This window comes from Pristis pectinata, chromosome 2 (genome assembly GCF_009764475.1).
Source record: "Pristis pectinata isolate sPriPec2 chromosome 2, sPriPec2.1.pri, whole genome shotgun sequence".
NCBI lineage: Eukaryota > Metazoa > Chordata > Chondrichthyes > Rhinopristiformes > Pristidae > Pristis > Pristis pectinata.
This window is the reverse complement of record NC_067406.1, coordinates 2,192,018-2,208,688: the sequence shown is the minus strand read 5'-3', so window position 1 is coordinate 2,208,688 and position 16,671 is coordinate 2,192,018. Positions and strand designations below refer to the sequence as shown.

The 16,671-nt window shown below is 49.5% G+C and overlaps 1 protein-coding gene across 4 annotated transcripts in view; it reads left to right on the top strand.

Moving 5' to 3' along the window:
- Window positions 1-14,565: 14,565 nt before the first annotated feature.
- alms1 (ALMS1 centrosome and basal body associated protein) overlaps window positions 14,566-16,671 on the top strand; it is a 54,999-nt gene continuing 52,893 nt past the window's right edge. For all 4 annotated transcript variants that reach the window (XM_052010390.1, XM_052010389.1, XM_052010388.1 and 1 more), the window contains exon 1: window positions 14,566-14,601. In XM_052010390.1, the coding sequence (XP_051866350.1) occupies window positions 14,581-14,601 (21 nt within the window). In that variant the 5' untranslated portion in view covers window positions 14,566-14,580. The remainder of the gene's footprint in view (window positions 14,602-16,671) is intronic.

Genomic DNA, 16,671 nt, shown 5'->3' with positions numbered 1-16,671 from the left:
CTCACATGACTGGACATAATTTTAAGGTGATTGGAGGAAGGTATAAGGGGGATGTTAGGGGTAAGTTTTTTTTACACAGAGTGTGGTGGGTGCATGCCAGCAGAGGTTGTAGGGGCAGGTACATTAGGGACATTTAAGAGACTTAGATAGACACATGAATGATAGAGAAATGGGGAGCTATGTGGGAGGGAAGGGTGAGATAGATCTTAGAGCAGGATAAAGTGTCGGCATAACATTGTGGGCCGAATGGCCTGTACTGCGCTGTAGTGTTCTATGTTCTATGTAATACAAAACAGAACTAGTCTTCAGAAATAACCTATTCACAATGTAACATATGTTGACATTGAAACCGGCTGTTAAGTGTGGGACATTCTCGTTTTGCACTGTTGCTAATTATGCAGGGCAAAACAATAGGTGGATGTTCGTATTAAATGGCCCACATTGAAACCCACAGGATGAGATCAGGGAAGGGATTAAGTGGCCACCCTGTCACTTAACACATAGTTAAAGACATATTTGTTCTGCCCATCAATATTTGGGGTGTGTGCATATCCTGGGAGCCGTCCCTCATTACTGTGATAAAAGAAGCATATTTTGGATGTCTGGGGTTTTGTGCTCAAAACCCTTGGGATCATCCCAAAGATGTCAGTTGAGCAACAAACAATGTGCTGGAAGAAGTCAGCGGTCGAGCAGCATCTGTGCGAGGAAAGGAACTGTCCATGTCTTGGGTTGAAACCCTGCATCAGGATTTGTCAGTTGAGATGTGCTCCCGTTGTAGGTATATAATTCGACAGAAGTTACTTGCCTGCGCCCACAATGTTGAATTAAAGTATGTAATTATAACAAAAAAAAATTGGAAGAACTCAGCAGGTCAAGCAGCATCCATGGAGGCAAAAGGTGCATGTCAACGTGTCAGACGCAGTATGAAGGGGGTGGGGGGACAGGCTGGGCGGTGGTCGGTGGAACCAGATTGGGGGGGGGGGGGGGAAGGGTGATAGATGTGATTATAACCGGTAAACTGATTTAATCACCTGCTGCCATCTTTGTGCTTCAAGAGTATAAAATGTACTTTTGAGATTCTCCAGAAGATAGATTCTCCGGATTTCCAGCATCTGCAGTCTCTCTTGTGTCTCTAGGTTCTCCAGAATACTGGCTTGTAGTGGTGAATAAAGACCGTTTATATTTACAGCTCCAGTCTCCATGTGGCTCATTCACAATCTTCAATGATATCAGTGAAACATAGAATAAAATTGCACTGATAGTTATTGTAGAAAGGGTGCAGAAGAGATTTACAAGGATGTTGCCTGGATTGGGGAGCATTCCTTATGAAAACAGGTTGAGTGAACTCGGCCTTTTCTCCTTGGAGCGACAGAGGATGAGGGGTGACCTGATAGAGGTGTATAAGATGATGAGAGGCATTGATCGGGTAGATAGTCAGAGGCTTTTCCCCAGGGCTGAAATGGTTGACACAAGAGGACACAGGTTTAAGGTGCTGGGGAGTAGATATAGAGGAGATGTCAGGGGTAAGTTTTTTAGTCAGAGAGTGGTGAGTGTGTGGAATGGGCTGCCAGAAACGGTGGTGGAGGCGGATACAACAGGGTCGTTTAAGAGACTGTTGGATAGATACATGGAGCTGAGAAAAATAGAGGGCTATGGGTAAGCCTAGTAATTTCTAAGGTAGGGAGATGTTCGGCACAGTTTTGTGGGCCGAAGGGCCTGAATTGTGCTGTAGGTTTTTCTACGTATACAAGGCCTCTGTTACCATATCTCTGGAGATTTATTTTTTATCCTCAAAAATAAATTTTGCTTCAATCTTGTTTGCAGCAAGAACTCCATACTAGTGCCACCTGTTGATATTTCATGGTCTTGCAGAACATATGGAGCATTCTAGATGAATAACACATGCAGACAAATATCCAAAGGAGGAGCAAGGTCGCCCACTTTGCCCCTTAATCCTTCTCCGTTATTTAGTAAGACATTTAGTAATCTCATTGTTACCTGAATTCTTCATTCCCGTTGACCCATCGTAGCTTTTCACCTCCTTTTCTATCAAGCATCTATCATCTCCAGCCTTAAAAATATTCAAAACTCCATTTCTACCCTTTGGGGAAGAGAGTTCCTAAGACACACCAGTCCCTGACAGAAAATATTTTCCCTCATCGCTGTGTTAATCTGGTAACCCCCTACTTTTAAACAGTGATTCCCTAGATCTAGATTCTCATACAAGAGGATACGTGCTCTCCACATCCACCCAATCAAAATGTTACAAGTCCCCTCTCGTTCCCCTAAACCTCAACAGAAACAAACCTAGCCCATCCAGCCCCTCAGAGGACAACTTCTCTCTTTCAGGTATCAGTCTAGTAAACCTTCTCTGAACTGCTTCCAGTACATTAACACCAATCCTTAAATGAGAGACCAACACTGTACACAGTGCTCTAGATATGGCTCACCAATGCCCTATTAAAATGAAGTATTACCTCCTTTCTTTTGTAATAAATTCCCCTGAAGGTGACAGCGCAGGTAGATAGGGTGGTGAAGAAGGAATATGGGATACTGGCCTTCATTAGCCAGGGCCAGAATATAAAGAGCAGGGAGATCTTGGCACAACTTTACAAAAGATTGATCAGGTCACAGTTGGAATATTATGGTCACCGCACTCCAGGAAGGATTTGACTGCACTGGAGACGGTGCAGAGCAGATTCACCAAGATGTTGCCAGGGATGGAGTGTCTCAGTTCTGAGGAGAGACTGGATAGACCGGGTTTGTTTTCCTCGGAACAGAGGATGCTGAGGGATGACCTGATGGAGGGAATCGAAATTATACATAGAGTAGATAGTGGGAAACCTTTCCCCACAGCAGAGGTGGCTAAGACAAGAGGGCATAGGTTTAAGGTGAGGAGTAAAGGATTTAGAGGGGATCTGAGGAAGAATTTTTTTTTAGCCAGAGGGGGTTTGGAATCTGGAGCACACTGCCTGAGAGGGTGGTGGAGGCAGAGACTCACACAACATTTAAGAAGCATTTGATAACACAGACGTCACCGGAACACTCTAACAAACCTCTACAGATGTACTGTTGAAAGTATCCGGACTGTTTGCATCACGGTCTGGTACGACAATTCGAATGCACAGGAACATAAGAAGTTGCAGAGAGTTGCGGACTCTGCCCAATACATCATGGGCACATCCCTCCCCACCACTGGGAGTATCTACAGGAGGCGCTGCCTCAAGAAGGCAACATCCATCATCAAAGATCCCCACCATCCGGGCTGTGCCATCTTCTCACAGCTACCATCGGGCAGGAGGTACAGAAGCCTGAAGTCCCACACCACCAGGTTCAGGAACAGCTACTTCCCTTCAACCATTCGGTTCTTGAACCAATGGCACAACCCTAATCACTACCTCAGTATAGCAACACTGGGACCACTTTGATAATTTTGCCCTGAAATGGACTTGTTTTTTTTTGTTTTAATTGTGTTCTTGTAAAAATTGTGTTTGATTTATGTTCAATTTATGTTTTTCTTGTGAATGCTGCTTATCTGATGCTCTGTGCCTGCGATGTTGCTGCAAGTAAGTTTTTCATTGCACCTGTGCACACATTGTGCATGTAACAATAAACTCGACTTTGACTTTGTTTGGAAGGTGTGAGAGGGGCCCTCCCCATCATGTACTTCATCTACAGTCAGTCTAAGTCCCAAAGCATGCTGCCCTTGAGTTGGCTGCCGTGTGGACGAGATGGTGGTCAGCCTGGTTGTGGACTATGTGTTTGTTGAGAAGCTCTGGAACAGGATGCAGTGGACCCCATCGAGGTTCATCCCGAGCACCTGTGTAACACAGGACTCTGTGAGCTATGGAGGGAGGGACGCACAATGAGACGCTGCTACCGAAATGTCATCACCTTGGTGAAAGACACCCTCTACCACACCCAAAATGTGGTTCCAGTGCAGGGTGCTGTCAAGAACTATGTGCTACAGACTGGCACACTCCAAGGTGCCGGACTGTTGCTGAGGGAGGTGCTGAAACTCTGCAGCCATTGCAAGGGCTCCATGGTGAAAGACTACAGTTCATGGCCCTACAGCTGCCACACACTGAGGGTTAGAACCCATGGAAACACTCCCAGACCTGTCTGCTCAACGAGTGCATGTGAAGGAAAACTAATACTGTGCCCACGTCATAGTCAAACAGCACAGAAACAGGCCCTTCGGCCCAACTTGTCCATGCCGACCAAGATGCCCATCTAAGCTAGTCCCATTTGCCCGTGTTTGACCCATATCCCTCTAAACCTTTCCTATCCATGAACCTGTCCAAGTGCCTTTTAAATGTTCTTAATGTACCTGCCTCAACCACTTCCTCTGGCAGCTTGTTCATATACGGACCACTCTCTGGGTGAAAAAGTTGCCCCTCAGGTTCCTATTAAATCTCCCCCCTCTCTCCAGTGAAATCTGACCAGATGTCAGAGGTAGGCTTTTTACACAGAGAGCTGTGGGTGCCTGGAACGCACTGCCGGGGGTGGTGGTCGAGGCTCATACGATAGGAATGATAGGCACTCTTAGATAGGCTCATACGATAGGAATGATAGGCACTCTTAGATAGGCACATGGATATGAGGAAAATAAGGGTTAGGTTGATCAGGGAGTAGGTTTATATGGGTCGGCACAACATTATGGACCAAAGGGTCTCTGTACTGCGCTGTACTGTTCTATGTTCAATCACATCTTTCCGGTGTGGTGACCAGAACTGACAACAATATGCCAATATCTCATGTAATCTGGCAAATTTTATGAATAAATCAACACTTCTGGTAACAGCTGCCCCTGTGGGAGTCACGGCCTGCACCTCTGCATCTTAAAGTGATGCAGGAAGCTACCGTGACTTACAGAGGGGAGAGAGGCTGTGAATGCCATTGGAAAGGTTGCATTATCCTCTGCAAGGCCAAGACTGTGGTGGGAGGTGGCCCAAAGGGGAATAGATGAAAGGCAGAATGGAGGGATCCAGTGAGGGGGGAGATGCTGATGAAACAACAGCAAACATTAACTTAAAAACAGAATTGACTCATGAAAAGCTGAAATTAGCCCTGGAATGTGGATAGATAGCAGAGGACTAGAAGTGGGCAGAAGACTAGAGACTACTGAGTAATCAGACACTGAAGTGTGCTGGTGTTCAGATGGGTGGATCAGGCTGATACAAAAAATGTTATTCATCTTGTGTAACGAAGTGATCGAGTTTATTTAGCTTGTTGGTTTTGTCTGATAAAGGCCCATGTCTAACTCCACAGTTGGTCTGTTTGTGTAATGGGTAAACATGGCAGTGATGACGTCCAGCCTCGTTCTGTAGAAGAGCTCATGCTCTGCCCACACCCATTCTCCAGCCCCCACTTGACCCCTCCCCAACAACTGTCAGAGGGGGCATCCTGATCTTGACAACAGCTTTGGATCAAACTTCTGCTGCATTGTTAAGACTCCCATCACCAAAGGTCACTCACCTCAACTCATCTGTTGCTGAAACTTTCATTCAATCCTTTATTCAAATTCATTCTACATCCACTCCACGATGACACACCAGTGCTGATTCTAGCCAATGGATTAACCATAGACCCAATCCCAGTGTACATAGAACAGTAGAGCTCAGGAACAGGCCCACAATGTCTGTGCTGAACATGATGCCAAATTAAACTAATCCCTTCTGCCTGCACATGATCCATATCCCTCCATGCCCTGCATATTCATTCCACCTAAAAGCCTCTTGAACACCACTATCGTATCTGCCTCCACCACCTCCTCTGGCAGCCCCGTTCCAGGCACCCACCACTCTCTGTGTGAAAAAAACTTTCCCTGCACATCTCCTTTAAACTTTCCCCCTCTCACCTTAAAGTCATGCCTTCTTGTATTTGACATTTCTACATTGGGGAAAAAAATCTGACTGTCTATTCTATCTGTGCTTCTCATAATCTTATAAATCTCTATCAGGTCTCCCCTCAGCCTCCGCCGCTCCGGAGAGAACAACCCAAGTTTGTCCAACCTCTCCTCATGCCCTCTAATCCTGCTAAACCTCTTCTGAACCCTCTCCAAGGCTCCACGTAGACTGGAGTCAGCCGGGATTATGCCACTGCTCCACCTCTCTTCCAGCACAATAACTGCGGCTCACCCCTAACAAGTCTCCTGTTGGAGTGGAGCAGATTTATGTGATGAACTTGAAACCGTTCAAGCTTCCTTCCTTCCGTTCTAGAACAAACAACTCCTCAAGTGCACTCACCGAATTACCGTACGTCGATGTCTGCTGCAGGCCTTCATTACTTCCTTCAGTGAAGTACACACAAGGATGGGCCTCACTCTAAATCTGGAGCTCTTCACCAACCTGCCCCCCTGTGGCACTCCACCTCCCCAATAATAAATATTCCAAACAGCCTCTTGGAAGTGTGGATTGCTTTCGAGACATCTCTCAACAAAGGCAGATATCTGTGACTTGCTTTTCAATGTATCCATTTTTCAAGATCTGGGCGCGACCGGCAAGGCCAGCCCTTTGCCCCTGAGAAGGTGCCTTCTTCAACCGCTGCAGTCCTTCTGGTGAAGGTGCTCCCACGGTGCTTTTGGGGAGGGAGGTCCAAGATTTAGACCCGGTGACGATGAAGGAAATGCGATATACTTCCAAGTTGGGACATTGTGTGACTTGGAGGGGAACCAGCAGGTGGTGCAACAAACAATCTGCTGGAAGAACTTTGTGGGTGAAGCAGCATGTGTGGGAGGAAAGGAACTGACGACATTTCGGGTCGAAACCTTGCCTGCTGCCCTTGTCCTTCTCGGTGGTGGAGCTGAAGAATTATTGGAGCAGCCTGGGCGAATAACTGCAGTGCATTTTGTAGCTGGTGCAGACACTGCACTACCACAGCCTTTGATCACATGAACAAACGGCCCAATGCAAAGCTCATGGTCCACCAAGCAGCAGTGATCCTTCACCTGCTGTATGCTTTGGAAACCTAGAGTGGACACCTCTACGTACTGAAGAAGCACCATCATCACCATCCCTGCAAAATCCTCCAAATCCAGGGTGGACCACTCCCAGACCAATATCCCCAGCTCTGAGGCCCTGCTCATGCTGAGGTGGTCAGGCCATGTTCTCTGCAGGCTTGACACCAGACTCCTGAAACAACAGTGGTAAATGTAACCCCAATATTTCAGAGAACTGAGAGAGAAATAGGGAGTTATATACCAGGAAGCCTGACATTAGTAGGGGGGAGATATCTGAACAAGGCACATCGAAAATAATAATAGGATTGGACAAAGGCTAAATGGATTTATTTAAGGGATATCATGTTAGAGAAGTTTGAATGGAGTATCCAGAACCAGAAGTCTCAAAACAAGGGTCAGCCATTCAGGATTGAGATAAGAATTTTTTTTCACCCAGAGGTGGTGAATCTTTAGAATTCTCTACCTCAGAGGACACAGAGGCTCAGTTGCTGATTATATTGGAACATTAATCAATGAGTCAAGGGATATGGTGTAGTGCAGAAAAGTGGTGCTAATTAAAGATTAGTCATTATTTTATTGAATGGCAGAAGTGGCACGAGAATAAATGACCTACTCCTGCTTCTACTTCTTGTATTCCATGCACTCTCAGTCCCAGACCTGAAATGTTAACCATCTCTGGGCCTCCACAGATCACCATAGAACCATAGAGCACAAAACAGGCCCTTCGGCCCACCGTGTCGTGCCGTCCATCGGACCACCCTCACACTACCTAACCCCTTCCTCCCGCATATCCCTCTATCTCACGTTCCTCCATATGCCTATCCAACAAGCTCTTGAACCTGTTCAATGTATCTGCCTCCACCACCACCCCAGGCAGTGCATTCCATGCACCAAGCACTCTCTGGGTGAAAAACCTCCCTCTGACATCTCCCCTGAACCTCCCACCCATAACCTTAAAGCCATGACCTCTCGTCTTGAGCATTGGTGCCCTGGGAAGGAGGCGCTGACTGTCTACTCTATCTATTCCTCTCAATATTTTATATACCTCTATCATGTCTCCTCTCATCCTCCTCCTTTCCAGTGAATAAAGCCCTAGCACCTTAAGCCTCTCCTCATATTCAATACCCTCCAATCCAGGCAGCATCCTGGTAAATCTCCTCTGCACCCTCTCCAATGCCTCCACATCCTTCCTATAATGAGGCGACCAGAACTGAACACAGTACTCTAAATGTGGCCTAACTAGAGTTTTGTAAAGCTGCATCATAACCTCGCGGCTCTTAAACTCAATCCCGCGATTTATGAAAGCCAACATCCCATTGGCCTTCTTAACTGCTCTTTCCACCTGTGAGGCAACTTTCAACGAACTGTGAATATGAACCCCCAGATCCCTCTGCTCCTCCACACTGCCAAGTACCTTGCCGTTTACCCTGTACTCTGCCCTGGAGTTTGTCCTTCCAAAGTGTACCACCTCACACTTCTCCGGATTGAACTCCATCTGCCACTTGTCAGCCCAGCTCTGCATCCTATCAATATCCCTCTGTAAGCTCCGACAGCCCTCCACACTATCCACAACACCGCCTATCTTAGTGTCGTCCGCAAACTTACTAACCCAGCCCTCCACCCCCTCATCTAAGTCATCTATAAATATCACAAAAAGTAGAGGTCCCAGAACCGATCCCTGCGGGACACCACTCGTCACTGCCTTCCAATCCGAGGGCACTCCTTCCACCACAACCCTCTGCTTTCTACATGCAAGCCAATTCCTAATCCACACAGCCAAGCTTCCTTGGATCCCTCGGCCTCTGACCTTCTGAAGAAGCCTACCATGAGGAACCTTATCAAATGCCTTACTAAAATCCATGTAAACCACATCCACCACACTGCCCTCATCAATCTTCCTGGTCACCTCCTCAAAGAACTCTATCAGGCTTGTGAGGCAAGATCTTCCCTTCACAAAGCCATGCTGGCTGTCCCTAATCAGTCCATGATTCTCTAGGTGTTCATAAATCCTATCCCTTAGAATCCTTTCTAACAGCTTACCCACCACAGACGTGAGACTCACCGGTCTATAATTCCCTGGCCTATCCCTATTACCTTTTTTGAACAAGGGGACCACATTCGCAATCCTCCAATCCTCCAGCACCACCCCCGTAGACAACGAGGACTCAAAGATCCTTACCAGCGGTTCAGCAATCTCCTCCCTAGCCTCTCGAAGCAGCCTGGGGAAAATCCCATCAGGCCCCGGAGATTTATCTGTCTTAATATTATTTAACAACTTCAACACATCCTCTCTCTTGATATCAACAACCTCGAGAACATTACCCCTACCAGCACTCCCTTCCGCATCATCAAGACCCCTCTCCCTGGTGAATACCGAAGAGAAGTACTCATTCAGGACTTCTCCCACTTCCGCCGCCTCCAGGCAAATTCTCCCACCTTTGTCCTTAATCGGACCTACCTTCACCCTAGCCATCCTCCTACCCTTCACGTACTTGAAAAAGGCCTTGGGATTTTCCTTAACCCTACTAGCCAAAGCCTTTTCATGTCCCCTTCTAGCTCTCCTCAGCCCTTTCTTAAGTTCCTTCCTCGCTACCTTATATTCCTCACGGGCCCTGTCTGAACCTTGCTGCTTATACCTCACGTATGTTACCTTCTTCTCCCTAACAAGTCGTTCCACCTCTCTCGTCACCCACGGTTCCTTCACCCCGCCATTCCTTCTCTGCCTCACCGGGACATATTTATCCCTAACATCCTGCATAAGATCCCTGAATATCGACCACATCCCCATGGTACATTTTCCTTCAAAAAGGACATCCCAATTTACACTCCCAAGTTCTCTCCTTATAGCCTCGTAGTTAGCCCTTCCCCAATTGAAAAACCTCTTGTCCTCTCTGCACCTGTCCCTGTCCATGACAATTTTAAAGGTTATGGAGCAATGGTCACTGTCCCCCAAATGCTCACCCACCAATAGATCCTTCACCTGTCCCGGTTCATTTCCTAAAACTAGATCTAACATGGCATTCCCTCTAGTCGGCCCGTCAACATACTGCGTCAGGAATCCCTCCTGGACACATTTAACAAATTCTGTCCCACCTAAACCTTTGGCACTAAGCAGGTTCCAGTCTATATTTGGGAAGTTGAAGTCTCCCATAATAACAACCCTGTTATTTCTGCTTCTCTCCAAACACTGCCTGCCAATCTGCTCCTCTATATCTCTACTGCTACCGGGGGGCCTATAGAATACTCCTAGTAGAGTAACTGCTCCTATCTTGTTCCTTAACTCCACCCATACGGACTCTAGAGATGATCCTTCTACAACACCCATCTTTACCACAGCCGTAACAGTGTCCCTGACCAGTATCGCCACCCCTCCACCTCTTCTCCCCCCTTCCCTATCCCTCTTAAAACATCAAAAACCAGGAATATTCAATATCCACTCCTCTCCTGACGTCAGACACGTCTCAGTAATAGCCACGATATCATAGTCCCCCATACTTATCCAAGCCCTCAGTTCATCCCCCTTATTCCTAACACTTCTTGCATTTAAGTAAACACACTTCAGTCCATCTATCTTACTACTTTTACAGCCTGTATTCTGCTTCTCCTTCCCCAAAGCCTCTCTGCCTGTTTGATCTAACTTTTCCCCATTCCCTTCTTCCTCTGACCTACTCCTCCGGTTCCCTTCCCCCTCACAAACTAGTTTAAACCCTCCTGTACCACCTTAGCAAATCTCGCCGCAAGGATATTGGCCTCCTTCTGGTTCGGGTGTAACCCGTCCTCTCTGTACAGGTCCCACCTTCCCGAGAAGAGATCCCAATGATCCAGAAATCTAAAACCCTCCCTCCTGCACCAACTTCTCAGCCACACATTTATCTGCCACCTCCTTCTATTCCTACCTTCACTATCAGGTGGCACTGGCAGCAATCCCGAGATTGCTACCCTTGAGGTCCTGTTCCTCAATTTTCTGCCTAGCTCCCTGAACTCACTCTTCAGGACCTCATCCCCCTTCCTACCTATGTCATTGGTGCCAATATGGACCACAACTTCTGGCTGCTCTCCCTCCCACTCAAGAATTCTGTGGACCCGATCAGTGACATCCCGGACCCTGGCACCTGGGAGGCAACATACCATCCGGGATTCATGCTCACTGCCACAGAACCTCCTGTCTGTTTCCCTGACTATCGAGTCCCCTATCACTACCGCATGTCTCTTTCCCACCCTTCCCTTCTGAGCAGCAGTACCAGCCCCAGTGCCAGAGACCTGGTAACTGCAGCTAGGTCCCTGCAGGTCATCCCCCTCAACAGCTTCCAAGGCAGAAAACTTGTTACTGAGGGGAACAGCCTCCGGGGCTCTCTGTCCTGTCTGCCTGCCTGACTTCTTCTTCCTCTTCCCTCCCCTGACCGTCACCATTCTATCTGCCTCCTGAACCTCAGATGTACCTACCCTAAGGGGGGTGACTGTCACCTGATGCACCGTGTCTACATAACTCTCTCCCTCCCTTATGCTGCGCAGTGTTTGTAGCTGCGACTCCAGCTCATCAACTCTGAGCCGAAGTTCGTCCAGCCTCAAGCACTTACTGCAGATGTGGCCTGTCCTGTCCTGGGCCAACCACAGGGACGCCACGGCCAAGGAAGCTCACCAGCACCTCTACTTCCTCAGGAGGCTAAAGAAATTCAGCATGTCCCCTTCCACCCTCACCAATTTTATCAATGCACCATAGAAAGCACACTAGTTTGGTACGGCAACTGCTCTGCCTGAGACCGCAAGAAGCTGCAGAGTTGTGGACACAGCTCAGCACATCACGGGAACCAGCCTCCCCTCCATGGACTCTGTCTATACTTCTCGCTGCCTCAGTAAAGCAGCTAGCATAATCAAAGACCTCCCCACCCCAGACATTCTCTCTTCTCCCTCCTCCCATCGGGCAGAAGATACAAAAGCCTGAAAGCACGTACCACCAGGCTCAAGGACAGCTTCTATCCCGCTGTTATAAGACTGTTGAATGGTTCCCTAGTGTGATGTGGACAATCTACCTCATTATGACCTTGCACCTTATTGTCTGCCTGCACTGCACTTTCTCTGCAACTGTTATTCTGCATTCTGTTATTGTTTTACCCTGTACTACCTCAATGCACTGTGTAATGAATTGATCTGTACGATCCGTATGCAAGACAAGTTTTTCACTGTACCTAGGTACATGTGACAATAATAAACCAATTCCAAGACACTGTTTGACTTGCTGAGTGGTTCCAGAATTTTTGTTTCCGTTTTTGTTTCAGTATCTGCAATTGTTTTGTTTTCCAGTCCCACACCACATTAATCTGATTATAACTGTCCCGTAAAATGGCCCAGCTAACCAATGTCTATAAGGGGATCAGGAATTAGGCAGGACTACCCCCCCCACCACCGGCTCCCACCATCTGCAACTCCCTGCCCACCTCCAGGTCCCACCATCTGCAACCCCCTCTCCTCCTCTCCTACGTCTTATTTCCAGAAGGCGTTCGATAAGGTGCCGCATAAAAGACTTATCCATAAGATAAGGATGCATGGAATTGGGGGTAATGTATTAGCATGGATAGAGGATTTGTTACCCAATAGAAGGCAGAGAGTTGGGATAAATGGGTGTTTCTCTGGTTGGGAATCAGTGATGAGCGGGGTGCTGCAGGGGTCAGTGCTGGGCTTGCAACTGTTCACGATATACATTAATGATTTGGAAGAGGGGACCGAGTGTAGTGTATCTAAGTTTGCTGATGACATGAAATTGAGTGGAAAAGCAAATTGTGCGGAGGACGTGGAGAGTCTGCAGAGAGATTTAGATAGGATAAGTGAGTGGGCAAGGGTCTGGCAGATGGAGTACAATGTTGGTAAATGTGAGGTCATCCACTTTGGAAGGAAAAATAGAAGATCAGATTATTATTTAACTGGTGAAAGATTGCAGCATGCTGTTGTGCAGAGGGACTTGGGAGTGCTTGTGAATGAATCGCAAAAGATTGGTTTGCAGGTGCAACAGGTTATCAAGACGCAAATGGAATGTTGGCCGTCATTGTTGGAGGGATTGAATTTAAGAGCAGGGAGGTTGTGCTGCAACTGTACAGGGTACTGGTGAGGCTGCATCTGGAGTACTGCGTGCAGTCGTGGTCTCCTTACTTGAGGAAAGATATACTGGCTTTGGAGGTGGTGCAGAGGAGGTTCACCAGGTTGATTCCGGAGATGAGGGGGTCAGCCTATGAGGAGAGATTGAGTCGTCTGGGACTATACTCGCTGGAATTCAGAAGAATGAGAGGGGATCTTATAGAACCATATAAAATTATGAAAGGGAGAGATAAGATTGAGCTAGGAAGGTTGTTTCCACTGGAAGGTGAGACTAGAACTAGGGGACATAGCCTCAAGATTCGGGGGAGTAGATTTAGGATGGAGATGAGGAGAAATTGCTTTTCCCAGAAAACCATAGAACACTACAGCACAGAAAACAGGCCTTTCGGCCCTTCTAGTCTGTGCCGAATCTTTATTCCGCTAGTCCCGTTTACCTGCACAGTCCATAACCCTCCAGACCTCTCCCGTCCATGTATCTAATTTATTCTTAAAATTTAAGAGTGAGCCCGCATTTACTACATCAGATGGCAGCCTGTTCCACACTCCCACCACTCTCTGAGTGAAGTTCCCCCTAACGTTCCCCCCCTAAACCTTTCCCCTTTCAACCTAAAGCCATGTCCTCTCGTACTTATCTCTCCTAATCCAGGTGGAAAGAGCCTACTCGCATTAACTCTGGCTATATACCCCTCATCATTTTGTAAACCTCTATCAAATCTCCCCCATTCTTCTACGCTCCAAGGCATAAAGTCCTAACCAGTTCAATCTTTCCCTGTAACTCAATTCCTGAAGACCCGGCAACATTCTAGTAAATCTCCTCTGCACTCTTTCAATCTTACAAATATCCTTCCTATAGTTAGGTGACCAGAACTGCACACAATACTCCAAATTTGGCCTCACCACTGACTTATACAACCTCACCATAACATCCCAACTCCTATACTCAATACTTTGATTTATAAATGCCAGGATGCCAAAAGCCTTCTTTACAACCCTGTCTACCTGCGACGCCACTTTCAGGGAATTATGTATCTGAACTCCCAGATCCCTTTGTTCCTCCGCACTCCTCAGTGCCCTCAGTGTCTGTACCACCTTGAATTGTCCTTCCAAAATGCAACAGCTCACACTTGCCTGCAAGAGCAGTGGATCTGTGGGATTCTCAGCCCAGGGACGCAGTGCAGACGACATCATTACACACAGTTAGAGAGATGTTTGCACAGCAGGGGAATTAAGGGTTGTGGGGAAAAGGCAGGTAGGTGGAGCCAGATCAGCCGTGATCTTACTGAATGGCGGAACGGGCTAGACGGGCCGGACGGCCTCCGCGGGCGTCCCCACCTCCTTCCCGCTCGCCTTTCCCGCCAACGGCCGGGCGGAGCGTCCTTGGCGACGGCCCGGCACTCGAACAACGGAGCATGCGCATTGCTGCCCGGTTCCCGGCAGGAGCATGCGCAGTGGGGCCGAGTGCGAGGTAGGGTCATGCGCAGTAGGAACTGGGGCCGGTAGGACGCATGCGCGGTGCGGTTTGCCTGGCGATGGAGCGGGCGGAGAGCGGGGTGAGGGAGCGCGGGGGGGTGAGGGAGCGCGGCGCTCGGTGTCCCTGACAGGCCTCGCTGTTGCTCGTTAAATGTGTCATTAGCACAATAAATGTGTGGGTCCCCGGGCACCGGATTACCGTTGCTGTGGCCTTTGAGGTGCAGATTCGTGCGGGACTTGGGCCTGGTTATCAGGGCAGCCTCGGGCTCTGCTGCAGGAGGGGAGGGAGGGTGACAGGGGAGGGAGGGTGACAGGGGAGGGAGGTGGGGAGGGTGACGGGGAGGGGAGGGGGAGGGTGACGGGGAGGGTGACGGGGAGGGGAGGGGGAGGGTGACGGGGAGGGGAGGGGGAGGGTGACGGGGAGGGGAGGGTGACGGGGAGGGGAGGGGGAGGGTGACGGGGAGGGGAGGGGGAGGGTGACGGGGAGGGGGAGGGTGACGGGGAGGGGAGGGGGAGGGTGACGGGGAGGGGAGGGGGAGGGTGACGGGCCTGGGGAGGTCGGGGGGGGGGGAGGGAGGGAGGGAGGGAGGGTGACGGGCCTGGGGAGGTCGGGGGGGGAGGGAGGGTGACGGGGCTGGGGAGGTCGGTGGGGAGGGAGGGTGACGGGGAGGTCAGGGGGGAGGGAGGGTGACGGGGCTGGGTGGGAGGTGAGGGAGGGCTGGGATAGGGATGGTGGAGTGAGGGAGGGAGGGAGGGTGACGCTGGGGAGGGGAGGGTGACTGAGGGTAGGGCTGGGGAGGGGAAGGAGGGTGACTGGGAGGAGGGCTGGGGAGGGGAAGGAGGGTGACTGGGAGGAGGGCCGGGGAGGGAGGGTGACAGGGAGGTTGTGGACGAAGGGTGTCTCAGGGTCGGGCGGGGAAGGGAGAGAGAGGGCAGGCAGGTGGGTGTGTGTGGAGGAGTGTGAGGATGTATGGAGGTAGGGTGACTGAGGGTAGGGCTGCAGAGAGAGTGAGGGAGGGGAGGTAGGTATGTGGATGAGAGAGGATGGAGGAACGGTGACTCAGGGTAGGGGTGCGGAGGGTGGCTGACTGATGAGATGGGGTGCAGATGGAGGGAGGCTGTGAGGGGTAGTGGATGGAGGGTGGGTGAGTGACAGCGGAGGGAGCGTGGGTGGATGAGGATGGGATGCGGAGGGAGGGAGGAAGAGTGAGTCACTGAAGCTGGGGTCCAGGGTGGGTGGGTGGTTGATTGAGGACAGGGGTGGAGGGAGGGAAGAAGGAAATGTGGGTGATGGACTGAGGGAAGGAGACAGGCTGAGTGGGGTGGGTGACGAGAGGGAGAGAAGGGTGAATGCTTGAGGGCAGGAGGGTGGAAGGGTTGGCATAGAGGGAGAGCTGGCTGAAATGGGGCATGGGAGGGCAGGAGGATTGGAGTGGTGGGGGTGTGCAAGTGATGGTGGGTGGGATGATTGAAGTTTTGGGGGTGAGGGTGGGTGATGGTGGGGGGAAGGATTGGAATGGGGAGGGGGTGTGGGAGCATTGAGATGTCTGGGAGGGAATAGGGGAGGCAGCACGGAGGGAAGAAGGTGGAAGATGGTTGAGGAGGGGTGAGATGTGTGGGGACAGTGCAAAGGCAATGGAGGCCAAGTCATTAAATATAAGAAGTAGGTGGATGTATATCTTAACACTACAGTGATCAAATGATGTGGGGAAGACAGACCTGATGTGGATGATCAGCTATAGAGCAATAAGGCCCTTCGGCCCACCAAGTTGTGCTGACCTTCTAACCACTCCTAAGACTATCTAACCCCTTCCTCTCACATAGCCCTCTATCTTATATTCCTCCATGTGCTTATCTAACAATCTCTTGAACTTGACCAACGTATCAGCCTCCACCACCACCCCAGGCAGCGCACTTCATGCACCAACCACTCTCTGGGTGAAAAACCCTCTGATATCTCCCTTGAACCTCCCACCCATTACCTTAAAGCCATGCCCTCTTGTATTGAGCTTTGGTGCCCTGGGAAAGAGGTGCTGGCTGTCCACTCTATCTATTCCTCTTAATATTTTGTATACCTCTATCATGTCTCCCCTCGTCCTCCTCCTCTCCAATGAGTAAAGCCCTAGCTCCTTTAGTCTCTCCTCATAATC